The sequence below is a fragment of the Trachinotus anak genome, unplaced genomic scaffold (assembly GCF_046630095.1).
Source record: "Trachinotus anak isolate AG129_WGS33_773 ecotype Australia unplaced genomic scaffold, CSIRO_AGI_Tana_v1 ptg000024l, whole genome shotgun sequence".
Taxonomy (NCBI): Eukaryota; Metazoa; Chordata; class Actinopteri; order Carangiformes; family Carangidae; genus Trachinotus; species Trachinotus anak.
The window spans coordinates 1,011,483-1,035,907 of NW_027273875.1; the positions used below are offsets into that span (position 1 = coordinate 1,011,483).

A 24,425-nucleotide genomic window follows, 5' to 3' on the forward strand; every position below is an offset into this window, starting at 1 on the left:
GAAACATGCATTCTTCCCTCACAACCAGACTTTCTCTTCCTGATTGTGACTTTGAAATCAGTATAATTAACTGTATTATCTGGGGACGAGCGGGTCTGACAGAAATAGCAGATTTCTCTCCATATGCTGTTGCTAAATAATGATTTAATTGTCTTGAAGTTTTGTCAGAGGACACGAGGTAAGCAGAAGACAATTTTTTTTATGGTTAATGTGGATTTCCTTTTTTTTTGTGTGTGTGAGTCTTTGTCACCCAGTGAGTAGAAACAGGTCAGCATGATACCCAATCCATTCCCATCTCCCATCTGTGTCTGATTAGTCCCAGTGGCAACCATGAGAAATTAACCCTCATAGACTTTAATAGACATCATCTTCCTGATCAGAGTAAGTGCCTAAAGTGGAAGTGGTTGCTTTATGTAGATTAGGACAGCACATGTTCAAATAGTTGTCTAGGGTAGAGGCCTTTCTCTGGCCAAGAGAGTGCATGACTCATATCTCATATATGTATGATTTAATAAAAATGAATGTTGGTCTGTTTCTGAAATTAATATTTCCTGTTATAGTCAACATAATCAGGCCTTCAATTTACAAAAGACCTGACACAGTGCTTGTTGCTCCATACAGTACCTTCTTCTATATGTCATCGTCTTGCAAGATCTTTTCTGAGTCGTATTTTGTCTTTAACTTTAATGACTTCCCTTGTTAACATTATAATAGGAGGCCTTTTTTCTTGAGCCTTTATTGATTTAGCAACACTGGGACAGGGCTTTTTTGTCCCTACACTTTACTGATTGTCAATGTGTATGTTTCTGAGTATGCGGTACGTACATGCTGAAAAATTAGTGAATTAGGATTATTTCAAGATGTCAATATGTGGACTAACTTTGCTTGATTTTTGAGTTGAGAAAATTGGGCAATGTCTTGCTTCGTTTTCTATTTGGACACAATAGTAAAGTACGCTGATTTGTCGTGTACAAAGCGCACACTATGCTATGTCATTGGTTATAATGTTTGCATTTATAGCATGTGTGCATATAGTGTAGATGTAGCATGCCGGACATCTGATGTGTTTATGCGAATCAGAATAAATGCCTCCGACTTGACGTGTCACAAGATGCTGGGAAAAATGGCTGCAAATTATGATGGTTAAATGGTTAAATCAACCAGTTCAGCTGAATGCTGTTTGTATCTGGTTTCTATGAAGAAATAACTACACAACACAACAAAAGAAGCAAATTTAGTGTTTTTATCTGGCGTGGCTACAGGGTTAGCAGTGGAGAAAACCATTGGAAAAATAAATGGACATTCTCAAGCCAGAATAACAAGTGTTTCTTCTGTTCTTCCCTGACTGACATGATGTGTATGCAGTAATAGCTTGTGCTTCTGTGTACTCATCTCACCTGTCAATTTCCAACGCTGCCTTGCTCAACTGCCCAGCAGACAGCATTGTCAAGTTTCTGGTTTCCTGCAGACCACCTGATTGTATCACCTCCCTGCATAGGTGCCTCTCATATCCTCATTAGCCCCCCGTGTACATGCAGTGGGCAGTTTACCTCTGCTGTTTGTCCACCTTCTGTTAGTGCTTTAGCTGTGGCTTCCTGCCTGAATACCTGATCTTCCTTTAACTGCTGGCTTTTTAGTTTTGCCAGGCAGCCTTTTGTTTGTTTGATCCTTCTTATTGTCAGTCTGCTCCCAACTTAACTGTATCTGCTTCATTAAGACCGTCTGCTTTGAGGTCAAAGTTGTATTTTAACCTGTGCCAAAAATGCAAAACACCAATTTCACAAATGATAAACAGTGTTATTTACGGATAACTCTTTATACTGGGCTGTAAATTTAATGTGGGATCTTAATCCACAGCTGTTTGAGTTTCACTCATTCACTACTCCATATATAATAAACTCAGTAGTTTACTGATTTAGTCATCATTTTGTATCATCCCTGATGGGTGCATTTATAAAATATGATGTTTACTTCACTATATAGTTAATAGGGAGTGATTTAGGACACAGCCCACAACTCCTTCCTGCACTTACAATACTAATGTCAATACTAATGTAAACTCATAAAAAACCTTTAATATGTTGTGAGTGTACACAAGGCAATGGGCTGCTCTGATGAAATATGAGGACATCTGTTTTCAAGTAAACCTCCTGATAGATGCAGATGCAGGAATTTCAAGTTATTGATCTATGAACTCAATACAAGGCTAATGTTGTACAACCGGGGACCAATAACATGAACACCGAATAGTCCCAGTCTTTAACATAATATGAAGCAAATCCATTCAGTGCTAAACAATGCTTTGCCATTGATGTGATGCCATTTAAAATGCAACTGAGATACTGCTGATCTGTCTTCTAGTCATCAATTAAGTATAAAGCTCAGATTAATAATGAATACATTTATAATGGGACTGTCTTTCTTGACCCCCATTGCCACCACTACTGCAGAAGCTGATGAGAAGCCAAACATATGAACTTCCTTAATAATAACCCATTTTATAATATATTCAGAATAAAGACAACTCATAGGGCTGTACAGAATGTCTTGTTTATTGGTTGTACTCATACATTTTCAAAATTACTATATGCTTCGTATCTAAACACTCTCAGATGAATTGTATTGTCTCTAAAGGCAGACGTAGTAACAGGACGTCACACCTGGAACACAGAGCAACTCTCACCACAGATGTTTGGTTGTTGACAATTCAGGTTCAGTTAGATCAGCTGTGGAAGTAAATCTATGTGTAATTTAAAGGTCAGAAAAACTTCGATAGACAGGTTTTCATAATTCTACCAGTGTCAAAATAGTGTTTAAATAATTCCTTGATGATTGATGGTGAAACAAGCTACCTACCCCTGGTGAGACTCGCTCTGTTTTCCAGGAGCTTGGTCACGCTGCAAGAGTTGACTTTTTATTTGATAATGTTATAGAACTGTGGAGGAACAGCAGACACTATCAACACATTTGTGCTTTTTTTTTTTTTTTTCTTTTTTGCAAGTTTTCTTTTTTCTGTTAAATATCAGTTTTTGACATAATCTTTTTCACACAAACAGACTAAGTTAAATCTGTTATAAGTTTTGTATACCAACATGCTCACAATGTTTCTGAACCATTTTTCTTTTTTTTTTTTTTCTTTTTTGTGTCAGAACAACATACATCAAAACAGACGCCCTTTTTGTTTCGAACAGTGTGTGCCGGGTCGACCATGGTGGTTTCAGAAGTGTGTGATTTTCTTTGTGGTTCGCAGGCTCATCAGAAGAAGGAGGAAAATAACAAGGCCTGCAATCATGTACTCAGGCTTCACTTGCAGGGCATGACTATAACTTTGAGAAAGAAAATCACAGACTGTAGCCGGGCACGCCAAAATAACAGAAAGTGACAAACTTAACATCAGTTCAGTCTCTCCTCCTTTTCATACATCACATTTGACTTAAAACAAAATCGCAGTCATTCTTTATCAATAAGATTTACATCATTTGTTGTTCACGGCTCAAAGAACTGAATATTGTCTCACATGCTCTGAAGGTGAAAATTTGTAACCTTGATCTACAATACAACAAACATTTGAATCTTTCTTTCTCACAACAGACACATTATTTGTGGCTGTTATTGTGCATGTAAGGTGATTATTAACATATTTATCTCTTTTTGAAATACTTCCTTGTTTGTGTGTCGTTGTAACTTTATACATTGTGCAAAAACAGCTGTAGTCTACTCTAGAAGGCCTCCGGGTGTCTTGGTATTCATTTCCACTGTGTGTCTGTTCAACATCATTTCTGATCATTTCTAATGCCTAATCATTTCCGTAACTGATCCATCTCTTTGTTGAATCATATCGACGCATTTTTAAAATGGCAGGCAGAGTCTAGCAAACCCAGTTTCTACAATAATATCAACTTGCTTCTTGCTTAAAGTTGACTGAATATGAACAGCACAAGAACTGCAGATGCCAAAAATAACAACAAAAAAAAAAAAGAAAAATGCCAACATTTCTTGAAAATCTGAGACTTTCATCCTTCACATAAATAACATTTCCCCCAGTTTATTCAAACTGCTTATTGTGTTTGGATCATTTGGATCACAATGAATGTACTTGCAACTGAAAACAGGTTTTATGGGAAAAAGGAAAAGGGGGAAAAATCTTGATTCAGTATTGCAAGTCATCATGCTGTTTCTCACTTCAAGTAAAAATCAACCAGAGGCAAGCTATTGTCTGGCCTGTCTTTATAACAGTTGGGTGGTAAGTCCTGATTGTATCTAACTGGTCAGTGTGAGCCTACTGTATGTAACTGCACAACAGAAATGGGTCAAAGTGAACATTTTACCTTTGGTTCAGATAAAGAAAACTAACTGAGAATGCAACCCACCTAAACAAAGAGTAAAGGTGGATTAGAAGAATTAAAGATAAACTGTACAGTGCAGTCAGTCTTGCTGTGTGTTGGCTCTTTGCTCTAGCATACAAGTAAAGTTTAGATTTTTAGCTTTGCTTTCACTTGAGGTTTTAACATCCAAATGGGATGAACAGTGTTGTAAATGTGGCCCTTTAAGTCCCCCAGATTAGGTTGTTGTATTCAGTATTTGGTTACAAATCCTTTGTAGTCCATATCTCCCTCTCTGCTGCAGCTGTCCTCACTTCATGCTGGTCTTCATCAGTAAAAGACACCATCAGTGTAGACAAATGATCAACTTGATCAGGCAAGAACATTGCAGTATTTGGCCATAGAAACTTCTTTGTTGCCTTGCCTGTATGTTTAGGATCATTGTCGTGCTGCATTATCCTATAATTGGGGGGAAATTTGCCAAATATGGCTGAAACAAACACTGGTAGAAGCTTGAAGTCAGCACTTTCACCTCATAGTCATTGTTTAATCTCAAACCCAATGTTCTGCAGCACAGAGCCAATACAACAACGAAAAATATCACTGTCCTAACACTGTCTGACTCCACTGTACAGTAACAAAAGCTCCATTGTTACAGCTGAACAGTTTGTACTTTTTAAGATTTAAACAACCTTTTCTTTTTGTTTTGGCTGTTTTTGAAGCACTTAAAATACATTTGAAGATCTTCTGATTGCAATTCAGTCACTGAAAGGTCTTAGTCACCAGTGACCGCCTCTGTAGCACTATCAGAACAACGTGCTGACAGTCCACTTATGACACTGCTGTCTTGAGAAGCGATTATCTTATCACCTTGTTATTGTGGTATATAGTATGTTATAGGTGTGTATTATATTTTCCCTCATCCCTGATGGCCCAACACTCAAAATGATAAAACAAGAATGGCTGTATTACATTAGTGTCAGTCTACTGCATCACAAGAACAGAGTAGCAGCCACGCCTCATGGATTTGCATGGTATATACAGAGAGTATAATACATTACTCTGGTTAGGTATGATCTATGGTGTTTATTTACATATGATATGTAGTCTGAATTAACATATTTCAACTTAAAGATAAATGACTTTCAAATGAAAAGGTAATATTCCAGCAGTGTAGAAAAATAAGTCATATTCATTGTATTGACATGAGGAAAATGGTCGGTTTGTATCTAGCACCTATTGCAACCATATTACTGAATATAACTGGAAATCTCTTCCAACCCCTGAACCGCTTCTCTCAAAGGAAATACATTTTATGGGGAACATAAGGGCATTTGATTATATATTAATTTAAAGGCCTTTGGATAGAAAAATAAGTATAATAAAACATTTTGTAATTATTAGTTTTCATTAACATATCAGGGACATTTTTAAATAAAGTGATCTTTGTTAAGTATATATTCTGCATACTCTATGATTTGGGTGTGCTTTTAGTTAAACTGTATACTTTGTGCTTTGTAAACAGCTGTGATTGTTTATAAAGCCCACTCCCCTGCACTTTCATTTATAACAAATATACAGTGTGAGAAGTTCAAATCAAGTTTGTCCGTGAAAATAATTTCCACTTCTGCCTCAGTTATTTCCCCGTCTGTGACCAAGGTCATTGTGAACTTTCATCTGTATAAGTCAGTTCGTAATATTTAGATATATAATATTTAGAACTCAACAACTCAAACCACATTTTTCATCGCAGCTGTCTATTATCACACCATTCAGAAATACCATGAATTTTACCTGAAGCTGTGATCAACAAACACATTTGCCTGTATGCAGTCATCTACTTCAGCTGCTGCATACTATTGTATTGTAACAACATACCTTTTATTTGTCCCGTAACATCTGATTTTCCTCTGGCAATAAAAGATTTTAACATCTTGAACTCTAATTCTGTCATGTCACGTGTTTCCTTTGTTATTGTGACTGTTGTATATGTTCAATCCTTTTCATATATTTTCTCTCCTAAAACAGAGATTGTGATGTAAGTAACACTACCTGTTGAAATAAACAATGAATCTGACAGCAATTCTTTCAGTGTTTACCATCATACCTCTAAAGAGAAATCTCCTATGAATCCAACATCAGTGGATGTCTCTGTGCTTTTGAAATCTACTGTAGTCAATAATTTAATCTGTACTCTGAAGTAGTTTCTAAATCATTCTGTCAGTATATATGATCCAACAACAGCCTTAAATAAATAACAATCAACCTACCGGCAAATTAAACTGTTTTTAAATTGTGTTCTTTTGAAATAGCTATCTGCAGTGTATGTTTCTATAACCACATTGCAATACACATCCCACTGACTCTGACAGAGCCAATAGTATGTAAATGAATACATGAATAAAAGCAAATTTTCACAAACAGCTTCTCTTTGTCAGTTACCCAGGGGCTTCATTAATAACTGTAAACAAGAACCATGTTTATTGGTTCTATAACTGGACTCTATCATCAATAACTATTGATTACTATGTCAGGAGTCTGTGCAGAGCACATCAGTCTGTGTTGACAAGGTTAGCAAATGTAGCCATCCTGTCCAATTCTGTCTGTATTCGATGCAGCTTTTAAATGACCTTACGATTGATTGCTGTGTGTGTTTGTGAGTGTTGTGTTCATTTCATTAATGTATATGCTTGTGATATAAATGGACAGGTGTGTGTGTGTGTGTGTAGGTGTGTTAAATCAGGACTTCTGTATTTCCCCATGGTTTGATTATCAAATCAGATCCTTCACTCTTTCACTTATCCTTCACTCAGTAACCTTGGTATTGCTCTACATTTAGCCACCGCAGCAAAAATCAGTGCAGTGTACCGTGACTTGATTCACTTGGGGTACGTTTGCAATACAACTCATGTAAGAAGGAATTAATTGTGGTGCTGATGAAATTGTACCTGCTCCTGTCTCAGAAGTCCCCAACTGTTGCCTAAAGTAAAGTAATTGACCCAGCTGTTTACACCACCCTGGCAGCAGAGAGCTCTGGGTGTATTTATAGTGAGAGCACTGTTGTGTTGGGACAGCATGAATTATTAATGGGTCCTGATGCAGATTTATCTGTGACCTCTAGGCCACCTGGGTGTGAACACACACACACATATACATAAACACACACATTCACAAACTAAATCAGTGTTTGTCTTTGTGGATTAAAACTGTGTCTCCCGTGATGGGTTTTCAGTGAAATGATGGCAGATGACAGTGTGCGCAGTCCAGTAACCCTCAGTGAATCCCAGAGTATCCATTTGTAAGCTTTCAGTTGGTTGATCAGATGTCTTTTGCCCACTTTGATTGGTCCTCAGGGATAAATTATTCAAAGCTCTGAAAAGCATTCAGCAAGCTACAACACATACTTACAGTACATACAGTAGTCCTAAACTACACACACACACATACATACTACGTACGACTCTTTCTTTATGCTTCTTTCTAGCTTCCGTGTAGACTGTCAGTCTGCTGACATGTAGGTGTAATATCCCCCAGAAACTGGATTCAAATGAGTTTAGTGTTACCTCCCCTTTGTTGCAAAAGTCATGATCAAAAAACATGTAAACTGATCCTTGGCCTCATGTGTCTGCTCCCTCTCTCGTGTTTCCTGGCTCAGAGGCGGTACTTTCTCAGCAGGTCGGCCTGCCACATGTACTTCCGCTCGGGGAACCTCTCTGGGATCTTGATCTTGCGGAAGTCTTGAATGCACTTTTCCAGCTCCTCCTCGACCGTCAGCTTCTCTTTCGCCGGCCTCTTCTTGCAGGTGCTGGTGTCGCGGGAGCTCGCTGTGAGCGTGCGCAGCAAGTCACTCTTACGCCGCTGTTCGGACTGCTGGAGCATGGCGACGGGGCCCTTTTTCAGTGGCCTGTCCAGGGTTTGGACATTGGCGTGGGGATGTGACTGGCGGCTGACCGGGCCACGGATGACTGTTCCTTGGGGAGAGCTGGCCTCTGACTGGCTCTCAGAGCTGGAGGTGGAGAGCTCGTTAAAGGAGGTGCCACTCTCGCCTTCCCCATCACCCTTATGGTTCTTGCAGCAGCAGTCACATGGAGGGGAGGACCAACGTGATGGACCACCTAGAAAGAGAGAGAAGCAGAGAGGGAGCTAACATTAGATCCTATGCAGACCTATTTTTCCCACCTTTTATTTCTCTCTGGGCAAATCATCATAAAGAGAAAAATGAGACAGTGGCACAAAGAGAGGCACAAATTAGTCAGACAGGAGAAGAAAGGCAAAGTACTGAAGACCGACAAAGACCAAAATTCAGCTAATGCCAAATGACTATCACCTAGAACAAAGTGACATGACATCAGGGACAACTGGCTTGCTTCCAGTCTAATCATGGAAGTCAGCTGGCTGACTGTGTGAAAGCCTGTATTGTTCAGCGAACTACCCTCATAGATCTAAGCTGTCACATGAAACAAGTAGAAGAGCTAAAACCTTTTGCAAACATGCAATGAAGACAATGAAAATCTGGAGTTACGTGCTCTACCTGTATTTACAGTAAAACACAGAAGACAATGGTATTTGGAGTTAATGAAAGAGAAGCCACTGCGGTGCAAATGGAACATACACAAGCAAAATGAATTGCAGTATTGTCACAGATTGACAATGTGGAAAACAGTTTGTCAATTTAAAGATGAACAGACATCAAACTGTATAAATATTGTGGCTTGATTTCTCTGAACCCTGCTGTCCCATTCACCAGACAACTTATCAACCTCTATAGCTACACTCATAGAAAAGCCTATTAAACTCAGGAACAATACAGATTCATGATAGATCAAACACTGAAAATCACATTCAAATAAGGGGTCAAGATGTGTGGTTAAGACTGAGCTAAATCTGGTTTGAAGGTTATATTGTTTCAGCAGCAGGTACATGGCTTTATTTCAGTGTACATATAGTCATTTATAAGTTATAAGTAGCCTAGTCTGAAAGGTTTTAAAATGATGTGCAATGGCTGGAATTGAAGTGGTACAGATCAGAGGAGAGTTTCTATTGAGCTGCTTTCCCTCAAAAGTACCGTAAACAGTAAATTTGAGTAACACAACTATTTCACATGACCTAAGGCTTAATTTTCTCAGTGGCGATGAGGTTGACGCAGATGCCCAATAGTTGTGGATCTGGGCCAATGACAAGACAAAAGCAGTGATCCATAATCATTGTTGAAAGGAATCAATTGCCCGGCCTAACCTCTGTGAGCGCACAGTTGGCTGAGAGATTCGGGGGAACCAGAGCGGCTGGCACCACACCTCTCACTGCAGGAAGCAGCCATTTATTTTTCATGCTAAACTCCTGAATAATTGAAGGGGTATCTGTTGCTGATGGACTCCTCTCTGTTTAGTGAGGGAGAGAGATCAAAACCCTTGAGGCAAACGCACACATGCAATGCTGCCCGCACTTCTGATTCCCAGACCCGCCCCTCACCATCTACACTGCCACACACACACACACACACACACACACGTGCAGGCCTCAGCTTTTCATACAGCTTCTATTCATCAAGTTCAATCGTAGCGTTGTTTCTTTTTATGTGCTGCTGAGCATTTCAATTCAAACAAGATAGTATGAGACTATAAATAACACAGCTTAAAATAAGTGCCCCCCTGCTTTTAATTCCCTTTGTCCTCAGCAACATATTTGGCTTGTTTATAGAGAGGCAGCAGAGCAGAAATCGATTCATCCAACCAATATTTGTTCCTCCGTGTACCACACAGAAACAGCTGAATTTATGTGAGCATAAATAGAAGAAATATTTCTTGGACAGCTTTGACACTCATTCCCACTGTTAGTCTAAATGGCAAGAGTCCTAACATTCAGCACAGACCTAAATATACACAGACAAACACACACGCGCGCTGCTGAGCTACTGTATGTGAAAAAAACATCACCCATCAAAGACAGTGACAGAAATGGAACACAACACCCTTTGTCGCTCATGCCAGCTCTGGCTGTCTTTAATTACCACTGGCATTTACAGCTTTCAAATGCACAAACACATTTCTGTTACACACTGACACAGATCTGATGTATAGACACTAAATAAAATATAATGTAATATCATATTATGAAAGTATAATTTACAGGTACGAACACAATTAGAAATGTACCAGCCTGAGATGAAAAGATGTATTCATTATCCAGTAGAGTTGCAGGCAGGATAGAGAACGTAACTCCATTACAGGTGCAATGGTGTCTTTTCCCAACCTTCGTTTAGGGACATAAGTTAATTTATGTTACTCTGAGTTAATAGGGGTCCGTCAGATTGATGAGTAATTGGTGTTTGGAAATTGGCCTAAGACTCTGGCAAATTGTTATATCTACCAGTGGCCAATCTGCCTGTCCAAATAGAATTAACACGATTGGACAGGTGAAGCTGCAGTAACAAATGTCTTCAAGAGCCTTGCTAAGTGTGTGTGGCCTTGCATCTGTACATTTGATGTACGACATTCTGATGAAACTTTGGTGTTTAGTAATTACATCGACCTCCATTTAGCTCTTCATACTCTGTCTTGACAGTGACATGCTGCTTTAATATACAGGTATCGTGAGTGGCTATTAGCCACGCTAACGCTAAAGACTACCAAGGAGGGATCTGATTTATCATTTTGACCAGTTGGATTTCCTGTCAAACCTTTAGCTTCATGACAAATAGGCAGGCAAATAATTCAATTGAGGACACCATTTACAGGGACTGTACCATCCAAGCAGTGTTGAGTGAGATTGGTATAATAAGTCAGAGTGGTGTCTCTACCCTCATCTATGCAGTGATACTGTAATTATGTTCCTAAAAGGATATATCAGTATGCAGTGTTTATGCTTCGTAGCACATCAAGTTATTCTAGTAGTAAAACCAATTTCCCCTGCTAATTGAAGTGGAAAAAAAGTGTAAATGTGTGGACCTGAATTTTCTCATTGATATTTACTGTACACTGCAGGATTATTAAGTCTTGCTAATAGAGTTGAAAATTAAACCACTGTCTGTTTTTCCAGGTTTTTTTCTTGTATTTTCTATCTGCCTGAACTAATTTCTATCTCTCCTTATTGCTTTTGCCAGACAAATCACTATAGCTAGTTAAGATAAATTTTTCTGCATCACACTGTAACTATGACCACAGTCAAGTGAAAAGGCCTTTAAGTTCAGGCTGTGGACATACATAACTTCTCAGGTAAAACTGTAGTCATGCCATTAATTTCATTTCGAAATAAACAATACACTATTTTGCAGTGTTGGTCGGTTGCAGCAATTAAGGCTCAAAGCATTTGCCTCAAACTTGATAAATCAAACACCTCCAGTCCAATTTTGCTTTGCTGTAGCTGAATGATGCATCTTGGCAGTGTGTGTGCTGGAGCTTCAAAATTTACACTGACAGAGGTGCCATAATTAAAGGTCAAAGTTTCAGAGTTTGAAAGGCTATAGTAGCTACTCAAATGGTCTGAATTTAATTATACTGAGGAGGAATGATACGTCTTTTTAATGAGTGGCCCAAAGGATGCCTGCATCCATCACTCAGGCGGACATTTGTAATTGAAAGTTTGCTTGTTCTGCTCCCGAAGTCATTTTAACAGCAGGAATTGTGATGAATTTCCCTGCATCATGCCTGAGAAATCCATTTAATGGGGCAATGTCTTGTCCATCTACTATTTAAGTCAGTGGGTTGGTGGAATTTGTTGATGGCTGTCCTGCATAGCAGGTATTTTGTATGTGTAACAGAGCCTAATGTCCTCCTGTGAAAAAAGCATACATAATTATTAGGAAAATGACCGATTTCCTGTCTAGTCATTGTCATAGACAAGGTATTTTAGCTTTTTAAACACCATGACTGACAGTTTCTCTGTATGGCAGATGAGCGACTCTCCTGAATGATCCACTCACTTAAATATAACCTGAGGTTCATGCCTCATACTAGTCAGGAGATGTCTTGGAGGGGGAGGGCATCCCCCCCTTTCCTGTCTGTCACACCCACGTGCATGTCAGCATTTTTGGAAAGATGCAGAATAAATCACAGGAGGTGAGGAGGAGCTATACTTACTGTGGCATGAATGTTCATGAATTTGAACTGAATACTATTTTATATAACTTCTCACACCTTAAACATTTGAAATCGCAACATCTTGCTACCCACTCGTTGCTTTGTTCAATCAACATGAATCTTGTTTAGTAAATGACTGAAAGGATAAAACTTAAGTCCAATGACAGGACAGGCAATAATTTACCAGATGAGCTGATGAGACTTTTTTTCTCAGTTATTGGTGATTATCATACAAGTCCTTATACGTTACTCTTACTAAGTCTCAGTGTCACTCTTGTTTGTATTATTTAATTGACTCACTGCTTTTATTTATTTTATTTTTTTGGAGGACAGCACAGTGAGGACAGGCGTGGTCCCAGGCCACATTCATGCTACTGTGCACCTCTTATGGCTGAGTTTTATGTCTTTGTTCACCTACTAAATGACCCAGTCGCCTCTTGCCATTATAAACTCACTGAATAATATATTGGTTAATTTATCAGATAAATGAAAATACCAACAAGCCAGAAAACAATGTGCACTGGTAAACAGAGCACATGTACAGTAACAGGAATACTACAGGCAAACATGTCTTTAGACGACAGCTAACAACCTCACAAATGATAATCTATTTAAACTAGACTGTACATAGCTATACAGTATGTAGTACAGTCATTTGTTTAATACAAAAAGAGCAGCCTCAAGGTGGGAGACGTGGGCTTGTGACTAGAAGGCAGGTGATTCAAACCTGGACCTTCAGGATAAAACTGGGGAAGGAAGTGATTCAGGAGCACGTGCCTTGAGCTTTGAGCAAGGCACTTAATTTCCAAACTGCTGCTGGGACCAACTGAAAAGACTTCAGTTGTACTGAGCAGCTCTTGTGTGAGATTGTGTTTACTGGGTAAATTAGATGCAGGCATTACTGGAAATATAAGAAATATATAATAAGTCATTTTTAGCTCATCAAACGTGCAGTGCCCTGGATAAACAAGGATTCAAGCTTAGAGCTGGAGCGCAGGACATATAAATGATCGGCTGTTACATTTAAGCCTTGCCCAACAAGTTCACAATGCTGATTAAGCCCATCAGCGGCAGGTCAATCTCTCTGTATTTTGCAGTAAATCTGGCGATGTTTCCACGCTGGAGGTAACGTTGTGTTTTACATCAACCAGCAATGATTGGTCCTGCCAGAGCTGAACCCTACGTAGCCTATGGCAGAAAAAAAACTAGGAAATGCTTCTGTCTTCTAAAGGAAGGATTATAGTCTAAAAATAAAAGTGGTTGGATGGTGACAAACATGGATTACCATTGGTGTGGCTTTTCCTTGTTGGAAATTAGTATAATTACTCTCACTGCCAGAAGGGGGAGACAACAGTTCCACACAGCAGGTTTAACAAGTGATGTCTGCTCTTGACTTTGTTATAACATAATGTTTTTGTGACTTGTGTGTCAGTGTGTGTTAATTTTGTTTCGTTCATGAAAAATTTTCAAGTTAATTTTTGTCTGTCCAAGCTCCTCAGCCTTTGTCAGTATATGTGTGCATTGTGTGTGTGTGTAAATGTTTTTGTTATGTGTGTGCAGGCCTAGTATACAGTATATGTGGCATTCTGAGCTGACATGTGAAGATAAGGTCGTACCTTCCTTCAGGGCTGAGTGCATGTTTGTGTAGGGGTGTGTGTGTGTGTGTGTGTGTGTGTGTGTGTGTGTGTGTGTGTGTGTGTGTGTGTGTGTGTGTGTGTGTGTGTAAGTACACATGGGAATATACATGCACATACATGTAATGTGTGAGGTGATGCACCATATGTGAGAGCCTGATGTAGGTCAGTTTGTGTGCTTCAGTGCGGTCTCCTTTCCTCTACTGAGGGCCTTACATTTCACTTGTTGTAGTGTCACGTGTGTGTGCGAGAGAGGTATGCACTCACTGTGCGTGTGTGTGTGTGTGTGTGTGTGTGTGTGTGTGTGTGTGTGCCTGTGGTCATCCCTCAGTGTCTAAGTGACATTGGCCTTGGAACTATTATCTGTATGCCGTTGGGCAGAGAAAGGGAGGCTGGTGTCAGGTGGGGTTCCCATTCATGTCATCAGAGGTGTCAGACTGTCGGCCGTGCCTCTGGCCAGCATCACTCAGCACACACACCCTGTCTTTGTGTGTGTGTGTTGCGTTATACTGTATGTGCAGCAGTTGATTCATGTTGTTTCTCTGCCGGGGCAGTGGGCAGGAGGTCTGACTGAAGTCTAATGACTGTCACATGCCATTAGACACACACACACACACACACACACACACACACACACACACACACACACACACACCCATACACAGCTTCCTGACAGGCGCTCCTGGCTCTGATGTATTGATCTCAGCAGGAACCTCAACAACTTGTGTTAGCTCTGGTCAGTAAAAAGAGCTGGCTGACTTACACTGCACTCACAATTATACTGAACTAACACACTCCCACACATGCACACACACTGCACATTGCACAATGACAAAATCACCCCTACACACATGCAAACCTAATTTTACATTCTCATCCATCATCCATCTGTCATGTCCTTTCCTCACATCAGCTGTTATTTACAGGTCTGTTGATTTTCTTCAATGAGCAGTTGTATAACATGTCATTTGATATATAGATGTCATGTAGACAGTTTCATCCTGTGTCAATATTTATGATGATGACGCAAGTATAATACAGCCCTTTGTATTCCAAAGCAAAACACTAACGCTATATGCCCCAACAGAAACACATTTCTTGTTCACACTCTGTACATCAGTAGAATTTGATAAGGGCTCCTTTATCAGCCCTATTTTGCATTTGCAGGCAAGACTTCCTCCCTGGCTGTGAACAAATTTTGCCTCCTTTGCAAAGATTGACAGAACACAACCGCCGACCTGACCCTGACCATATTTTCTATTAACTTGAACAGAACCATTTCTCCTGTGAAGGTTGTCAATACCAGCCCACCCCCTGAAAGTAAGCACTCATTCAAAACATTAGCAAATCAACGACCGGGTGTGTGTCTCTAATTCTGTTATCTTCTCCATCCCCATTTTAGATGAAACACTGTTGAATTTGTAAAAATCAAAGAACGTAGAGATTCCAAAAGCACAAAAACTACTTTCAAATGTCTCTAAACAAGTCATGCAGCATTCAACGCTTTTGTTTCCAAATTACTGCATGGTGAGTCCAAACAGACTCACATATTTACCGCATTATGTTGGCTTATTCTGGGAGAAAGAAATAATTATGTTTTCTTCTTGAGCAGACCTGCTAGCAAAACAAATGCTACAACTGCTGAAGTGTTTGGTGGTCGCCCAAACATGAAAAGACCTTTGACTGGCACTTAGATCAGCAACTAAACACATGCAGAACATTCATTATTTTTCCTTCCAGTCCTCTCTTTCAGTCCATCTTTTCTTTTTCCTTTACCATCTCTCTTTTTTTTTTTTTATCTGCGCTTTTCAACCTCTCTCTCTCTCTCTCTCCCTCTGGCCTTGCGTCTCTCCCTTACCATTTCTCTTCTAATGCCTGTATCGATGGGTCGGCGCATCAGTGGAAGTGTATGGACGATTGCCCTCTGATTGATTTCTGTCATACAGCCTCTCAGCACTGGGAGGCTGTTCACTGGAGATAAATGATGTTGGCACAACAAAAGCAAATAAACCTCTTCTATCTATCACTCCCTCTCCCACCTCAGCTGTGCGGTCTGTGTCTCTCTCTGCTCCTGTGTCTCGCTCCCTACCTCTTCTCTTCCCTTCTTTTCCTTGGTCTTTCTCTCTCGGATTAAAGTTTCTGCTCTCCATTAGTTGCTTTCCATTTTTACTAACCTGTGCTTCTTCATTATATTCTTTGTCAGCCCTTATTTCCTTCATCTCAGCAAGTCCACAGCCCTGACAGAGGGTTTCATGTGTCAGATGCACAAAGACACTTCAGTGAAGTATTACAGTCAAATCAGACAAGAGATCAGATCATTAATTATTTCTGAAAATGATGCAAAGTAGCTTCAAGCCATCACACTATGGCCAGAGAACAGCTCAAGTTGAAACCTGAAGATAAACTCGCTGATTGGAAAGAGTTTAAATTGAGTCTTTTCAGCATTTGCCTTGGCAGAGATTATCACCTGTGCACTCAGACACTGTTATAGACCATCAAGTCTTATTCTGTGATGAAGTGTCGCAATTAACTTTTTTGTGCAACCACCTTCCCTCAACCTGCCTTCTAATTGAATTCTATTCAGTGAAGCTATTCAGTCCCAGCGTTTTGTTTAAGACCTTTAGAAACATCTGAACTTGTTGCGTAAAAAAGTTAATTTTGTTTGAGAAAAAGTAAATCAGACTCAGAATGCCTTGTGTGATTACTCTTATGTGAAATTCTGCAATTTATCGTTCCTCCATTAATACCTGTCATCTAGTATTGTATATTACACCAAACAGTAGAGTTTGTTTGAGTGTTTCTTCACTGTATTTTAAATGTGAAGCAGCTCATGGAACTGGGTTTTAACTCACTCATAAAACGTACTCATTCGCCTTTAGCAGACTCCATTAAGGGACTTTGAGTCATTGTCAAATACACCAAATGCCTACCAGCACCACTCATAGGATAGTAAGGTAATAGTAGGAACATTTTAGACCTGCAGTTGTTGATATGTCGACATTGTGACTTACAAAGAAAGTTTGTGCCACCTGCAGGCAATGAGTGTTGCAGCCATTTTTTTTTTTTTTAAGTTGTCACATAGTTTCTTTTTATAGGTGTTTTCATATGATAAATTATTAATGCATCATTTATTGCCCTCACTAAACATTTAAGACTCTGGCCTTACATTAACCTTAGTCAGGCACTGGACCGTAAGACGAATGACCCTAGCTGTCAGCTGGCCTAAAAGTGTCTGTACACAGTTTATTCTATCAGTACACAACAGGTATGTAAACCATTTCAGTTCAGCCAGGTTTCAAGACCACCGCTCTGCTACTGACAGGACCTGGCTTTGGATGCTTCATATCAGTGATACTGTTTGTTTGTTTGTTTTTTCTCTTTTCACACCACTTGCAACTGCTTGAGTTTTGATCAGACTCTAGGACATAGTCTTTGTAAAAGGGTGTCATAACAACATAATATCACAAGGATAAACTATAAGCCGAAAGCCTTTCTGTATAAGCCTCTGTGTCAGTCCTACATAAGCCTTAAATCACACAGTTACATTACAATACATGGCTTTGATCGACAACGACACCACAGTTTAAAACTGAATTAGTAATGAATCTCAACCCTCATGCTGCTGCTACAGTCCCACGGAAAGTTGAGATTATATGACTAAGGGTTCAGACTACCCTAACAAAAACAAAGTGAGAGATAGAGAAAGAATTTGTTCCTCCCTTGAGCATCAGACCGATGTGCAGCGCCATAGAGAATCAATCAGAAAAGACAGAGAATGAGACGCTGGCTGTACTCTGTGTGATTTTCTGGGCATATGAGTCTATTTTCTGGTTCAGAGCTGATATCGCTGCCATTACTTCAGTTCAAAAGCTCAGACAATCGCTCTTTGGGCTCACAAAGCCAGTCTTCTTTTAATTGTTAGCTGAGCCGCTCTCAGTGCTAAGACACAACCTGATGTCTTCACAGGTTAAATGTTATGAAAATGCGATAATGTGTTTATCCCTACGAGGAGATTTATTTTTCCACATGCTTCCCTCCATGGAAGGGGTCAAAAGAACAGCAATTAAGGTTGGCAGTGATTCAGCGTCCTGCCCAAGGACACTTCAGCATGACAGATGCTGGTCCAATCGGGAGTGTGAACCTGCAGGAATTTGCTTTACGTCCCAGCTCTCTTGTTTTTAGCTTCGGGAAGACGCTTGGTTGGTCAGATATTGATTAAACTGTCCCTGGCCATGGGAATAAGTTCTGGACAAAGATGTCAGCTGTCAAATGAAAACTCAGCATATTCAGGAACGCAGGAGGCGTGTATTCCTAAGCAGATCGCTGCTTCAAGCTATATTTGCAAGGTTGGCATAATGGATAACAAGAAAGAAGCATTTCCTCTCTCCCCCACCCTTCTCCCTCTCTTCCTCTCCTTGTCTTTCTCTTGATGCAGCATAATTAGTCCCTTATAAGGCAGTGTGAAATGATGTATTTGACTGTTCAGCTTCTTTAACCAGCAGCATCCTTTTATGCCAGCATTTTCTCACTGCTGTATTTAAAGACGGCGTGCCTCGGTGAGCATGTTTCTGCACTGCACTTGTTTTGTTTTTGTTGCTGAGTGAAAATGCTTCCCTCTCTTCCCTACAAGCAGGTGTTACATTTTGCTTCAGAGTGACATTAAGTAGTGAAGGTGAGTTTCCATTTCTAGCAGCACATTTGTTTCCCTCTTGCTTTTCTGCTTATTGATTTCCTCCCCTCTTCTTCTCGCTATAGTTAGAGTAATCTAAAACACTATATCTAAAAATGTATATAACACATACCAATGCATGTATAAGTCACCATATGTTACAGAAGCACACTGGCAGCCTAGAGGCCAAGAGGTGCTTTAGCAAATTGGCACAACTTCTGAGAACAAATGTGACACCACTGACACTGGCTTTCGTTCCTGTTTCATTTCACATGTGTAAGAACCTGTTAGTAGTCGAAGAGGGAGGTGGAGACCACTAAGATGCAAAGCAGAAGGAAGAAGTAAAATATGTATGAAAAGTTAGTAATGTTCCGAAGTGTGGTGAAAAGTTTTACATAGTTTCAACATGAAGGAAAATGACCAATTAATGTCTGACATAAACCAGCAGTGCCATGTCCTCACATGCACTGAAACTAATTGTAACAATGGGGACTTGAGTAGTTTGAAACACTTCAGAGTAGCTGTGCTGGTGCAGGCTCAGTGAAACTTTCCTCTTCAAGACCAGTCCTCCTGATTACTAATCATGCTCTCTTTCCAAATGTTCAAAAACTTTCCTTTTTTTTAACAGGCACCAGCCTCTGTTAGCATTCATTAATAATACTTGTGCAAATGATCACTTTCAAGCCACCAAACCCAGACTGCTCTCTTAAACATTCATCATGATGCAAATTAAACCAATAACTCTGGCCCGTCTCTTGCACACACTGAACGCCAGGCCATCAGCGCTCACACTGTTACTGTTTATATTTACCACTTTCCTTTAATTAGCCTGTTCATATTAATAAATGTTAGGGAAGAAAAATTCAAAGCAGAGACTGGAGCATTTCTTCTGTCAGTTGTAGAACTGAACCAGCAGCTTTTCCGTCATACAGAATACATGAAGGTCACACAGAGGCCACAGCCAGTAGGTCTTTGACTTACATGTTCTCACTGAATGACGATACATGCTTGTGGCTTGAACCAGCCATATGTATTGATTGTCAGCAGTATTACTTTCATATCATTAGTTAGATAGTTAGAGCTCAGTAATATTATCTCCGGGTCTATTTACAGCCATCCATCAATCCACAGATCTGTCAATCAATCCTAACTCTACCAGCTCTTGATTGATCCATCTATTGATTAATCACCCCTCTATTCGTTCCTTCTATAAATAGTTTATAATAGCAACCTTTTCAGTGCTACTTAAAAAAGAAAACCGTAAAGGGCAACACAACATTGATGCAAAGGGTAAATACAGTTTACAAAAAGCTGACAGAATTGAAAATGGGGATGACAGAAATCTATCAATACAAATAATACTATCAGCAGTTTATTAAACTTTATTTGTACCACCTGGTGTGGCCAGTTCCCTTGTGGAGATTGCAAATATTCACATGTGAGTGGGACTATAATGTCCCTCATCGTCTAATATGGCTGATTAATGGGGGAACAGGTGATTCTTTTAAGTGTTGTTTTATTTGATCTGAAAGCAACTAAGCAAGCAGCCTAAAGCAGCAGAAAATGTTGTCCCCACATAACAAGGAAACACAGACCACACATAAAATAAAATATAACAAAGAAAAACTCAGATCAATGCCCTCTGATAAAAAAAATAAATAAATAAATAAAAAAAGCATACACACTGGGAACATTTGTTCCAATATGTGACATGTGTACACACAACAGTTATGTATATTGACCCATTTGTGGTAATAAAAGTGCACACTGCATATTGCTCCTGACAAACAGAAACGCTCTGGCATAGTGTCCAGTGATGAATTATCTGCAAATGATGTCAGCACAAACATACAGGCTGTAATCGGCAAAACAATTGCACGGGCATTATCGCTGCCCAGCAGAGCGTTCACTAGCCACTATCTCTGTCCCTCTGTCACACATGTTCACTTATTATCCATCTGTAACATACTCACACACACACACACACACACGAATACACAAGGGTTGGGAAGGTTACTTTCACAATGTAATTGCTTATAGATTACTGCATGTTTCCTCCTGACTGTATTAATCCTGACACTATTCTGACTCTGTGATGGTGTCAATTGTATCTGTAGGACTGCCGGAATCTGAGGTTAAATGGTTCTTCATTTCATTATAAATCCACAATTATCATCATTTGCAAGAGTGATCATTCATTTTTCATCCTTTAAAAGATGACTTTATTCATTTTTCTCACCATTAGCAACATCGAGCCTCGCTGTCCCTCATTTCTCTTTCTCTGGCATCATTTTTTTTTTTTTTTTGCCCAGTGTCCATCCACTTGGTTCATCATCCTCAATCAGTCTCCTCTCTTTGTCTTCCCAATCTGTCATCTGACCCCTCTTACCCCTTTCTGCCAACATAACAGAGTGCCTTTACAGACTTTGTATGTCTCTTTTTTTCATTCTATGCTCGCAGTCTCACTTTTTAGCTCTTCCTCTCAACTGTTCCTCTTTCCCAGTCACTTGTTCTCTTTCTTTCACCAGGAGTAAGAAAGTTTAACTGCTTTCTAGCTAGACCCATGGTTATGTTTTATTGTTAAAATGCAGTGGCTGCAGTTATAATGACTGAAGCAAAGGAAGAATTCAGGTGACTTTGAGTGTAGGGCGGCAAAGCCTTTGCCAAAAGGAGGCTGGGTTGGATAAACGGGTCGACAAAATACAGGAATTTGATACAGAAGTCTGCAGTCGTTTGCTGTTTGAAACCAATGGTCATCACTATTTCTTTTAACAATGGCTGTTCCACAATATTAACTGCGTTGTCAGCAGTGCTGCTTCAGGAGACGCTCCTATGGGTCCTATCCGATGGTAGGGACAAGCAACCTATATCACCTACACTTAGGTCCATGAACCGGTGTTCAATATGTGTCTGTGCATGTGATGCAGGACTTCAGCTGCGTACAGAACCAACCCACATCAGCTTATAAAAGATTCATGCCTCCTTCTATGCTCAGTGGCCCATGTATCAGTTACACCTACTTAGTAGCAGATAGGACCCTCTTTTAGCCTGCAGGCCCTCCTGAATTTTCTGAGTCTTGGATTCAGCAGCGTGCAGAAAATATTCAACAAGCAATACTGTTTCCACATCTGACATTTTCTCATACTTTAGACATTTTCATTCACAAGATCATTTTGGTGTAGGGAAATCCCGAGAGGCCATCTGTTTTCAAGCGGTGATGATACTAAAATGTTCTGTTAATTAAGTCACACAACTTGTCCACTGTAATGTAGCTGAAACTCACCACTGTCTGCACAGGCGTCTGTATGACTGAGCTGTTTATAACTACAGGGAGGTGGAATAAATTGGTTTATTAATACTTGCAAAAAATGTGTTTTTACACATTTGCAGCAAAGAATGTCTCACTCTAGTTAATGACTTGACATGATCGGCTACATGCCTGAAAAGTGAGTATTTACTTTCTGAGCTAAAGGTGAAGGGTAATCTTTTGATGATGTGTTGATTCATCCAGGCAGTGTTACTGGCGGAATGTGTGTTGACTTGTACGAATGATGCAAGATTTTATATCTCTCTGAAAACCTTTTCTCTGCCGCATCCCTGTCACATTTGTACATGTCAGGGGAAAGTATGTTGCGTATGAATATGACAAATGTGTTACTGCTGTGTGCTGCCTTTTGGTGAATACAGCCCTACAGGAGTTCATGAACCACGGCCCCATGTGGCCACTTGAATTTAACAATTTATGGGACAGGCACTGATTTCCCCTGAGGAGTCCGCAGCCAGACATCTCGAGTGTTTGGGCAGCGAGTGTGTTGTCCATTTTGTGGCCCGGGATGCCTTGAGAGTGCATGGCTGAGGCAACTGAGAGGAGTGGTGCGCTCTCAGGAAACAAGCTAGGCTGACATCTGGAAAGTTACTTCAGAGAAGAAACTGCAAAGATGCATGTTCAATCACAGAATTCCATATGTTTCTACAAAACATTTTTTGAATTAAGACAGGATCAATGTGGATCATGAGGATGGACGGTTGAAGAGATGAAAGGATTGACTGAAAAGAAAAAGAATCAAAAGATTAAGAAAGGCTGTTGTTGGCTATGAAAGGTATGCAGACTGAAAGGCGTCTGATCAATACAACCTTATCGTGGTGTTAAATCCTCTCACATCCTGGCAGTACTCTCTGTACTTGGCCTCTTTATCTCAGATTCCATCATGCTTTCTTTTTTTACTTGATCTGTTTCCTTCTTTTTTTTTTAAGTGGGCATCCACATGGTCCACTATAGTTTTTCTTGAGAGGAAAAGCTGAAAGAGGAAACGGGTGCAATGAGCTTTGGAGAGATTTCGTCTGAGGCCAGCAAGGATCATTTTCAATTTAGGCGAGGAGTTTTACCACTACACCATCTTTTGGTATTGTGAATCTCCCTATTTTATGCTTTCTATCTGTGCAGGTGGCTGTAAGAGTGCTTGCTTATGAGAGTTTAACATCTCATCCCCATGAACTCTGCGAAAACAAAACACTACATGAACTTCAGAACTGCTTTTCCCTCTTTATGCTCCACTCCAAGCATCTACTCGATGTTAAGTGCCTCAGTCTGCAGCATCATCTGTAAATGGCTCATCGCAGTTGTCCCATTTCACCTGCAGTATTCCCAGCAGGGACGATTTAAAGAAAGCCGCACAGGACAGGATGTGCAAGAAGAAGCATGGTTGGTGAACCAAAAGGAATACTGTAGGATATTCCCTCAGGACAAGTGACATTCTTTAACGTAACCTGCTGCATCTCCACATGTTAATGTTCTCTCTCTGCTGCCAGCACATTTTGCAGCCTCTTTCGCCTTCATTTTCTCCCTTAATTTTTCTTGCTTTTTCTTTCTGCTTCCCTGCCAGTCAACCATTGTGTTGCCCATTTGCAGGCATTTTGTTCAAACTGCAGACATTATTTTTCGCTCTGCGTGGTCGCTCTGTCGTCAGTCACCTCTAGTGCCACTCATGATGAGATGACAGACAAAGGGAAGGGAAATGAGTAAATGAAAAAGTAACAGCTTGGACAAACAATAGTCCACATTATGCAAGTGGCTGTAAGTGGAAAGTGGCAGTTTGTGTGTATGTGTGTGTGTGTGTGTGTGTGTGTGTGGGGTGGGGGGGTTAGCTTGCCTGTCTGGGCAGTTTCTCAGTTTGCGCGAAAGTGTCTGAGGACAAATGGGCGTGCAACATTATTTCAAACACCATCAGGGTATATGGGCAAAATCTGGTGGTGTTAATGTCAGTAAGGATCATGACAAAGCTGGACTGCTGGTTACCAACCATGGCAGTTCAAAGGCTGTGGAGCCTTCAAGGCAACAGCTTTGAAATAGAGTTGGAACAGGAGCAGTTTTGGAGAACCACAAGCTCTGGACAGCTTCCCAGGGGCCTCATTAGGGACTAGGCATGATGGGTAGAGGGAGGAAGTGGGGCACAGCTACCAAACACACACATACACACACACACACACACACACACACACAAAACACAAAATCACAAATCTCACACACAGCACATGAACATGCACATATGCTCTCTCTCTCTCTCTCTCTCTCTCTCTCTCTCTCTCTCTCTCTCTCTCTCTCTCTCTCTCTCTCTCTCTCTTTGCCCACACACAGTCATACATGCAGACACATAGCAGGGGGCGGGAGAGAGCCTCAGAACATGAGAGAGTGCAATAGTAATTGGCAGTAAACTGATGTGTTAAG

The 24,425-nt window shown here is 40.2% G+C and overlaps 1 protein-coding gene and 1 long non-coding RNA gene across 2 annotated transcripts in view; one reads left to right on the forward strand and one right to left on the reverse strand.

Moving 5' to 3' along the window:
- The window catches only part of LOC139608087 (uncharacterized), a 138,980-nt gene that overhangs the window by 67,218 nt on the left and 47,337 nt on the right, over nt 1-24,425 (forward strand). The window lies entirely within an intron of this gene.
- The window catches only part of kctd16b (potassium channel tetramerization domain containing 16b), a 77,160-nt gene continuing 55,266 nt past the window's right edge, over nt 2,532-24,425 (reverse strand). Inside the window, exon 2 of the mRNA XM_071461560.1 lies at nt 2,532-8,437. Within this exon, the coding sequence (XP_071317661.1) occupies nt 7,974-8,437 (464 nt within the window). The 3' untranslated portion in view covers nt 2,532-7,973. The remainder of the gene's footprint in view (nt 8,438-24,425) is intronic.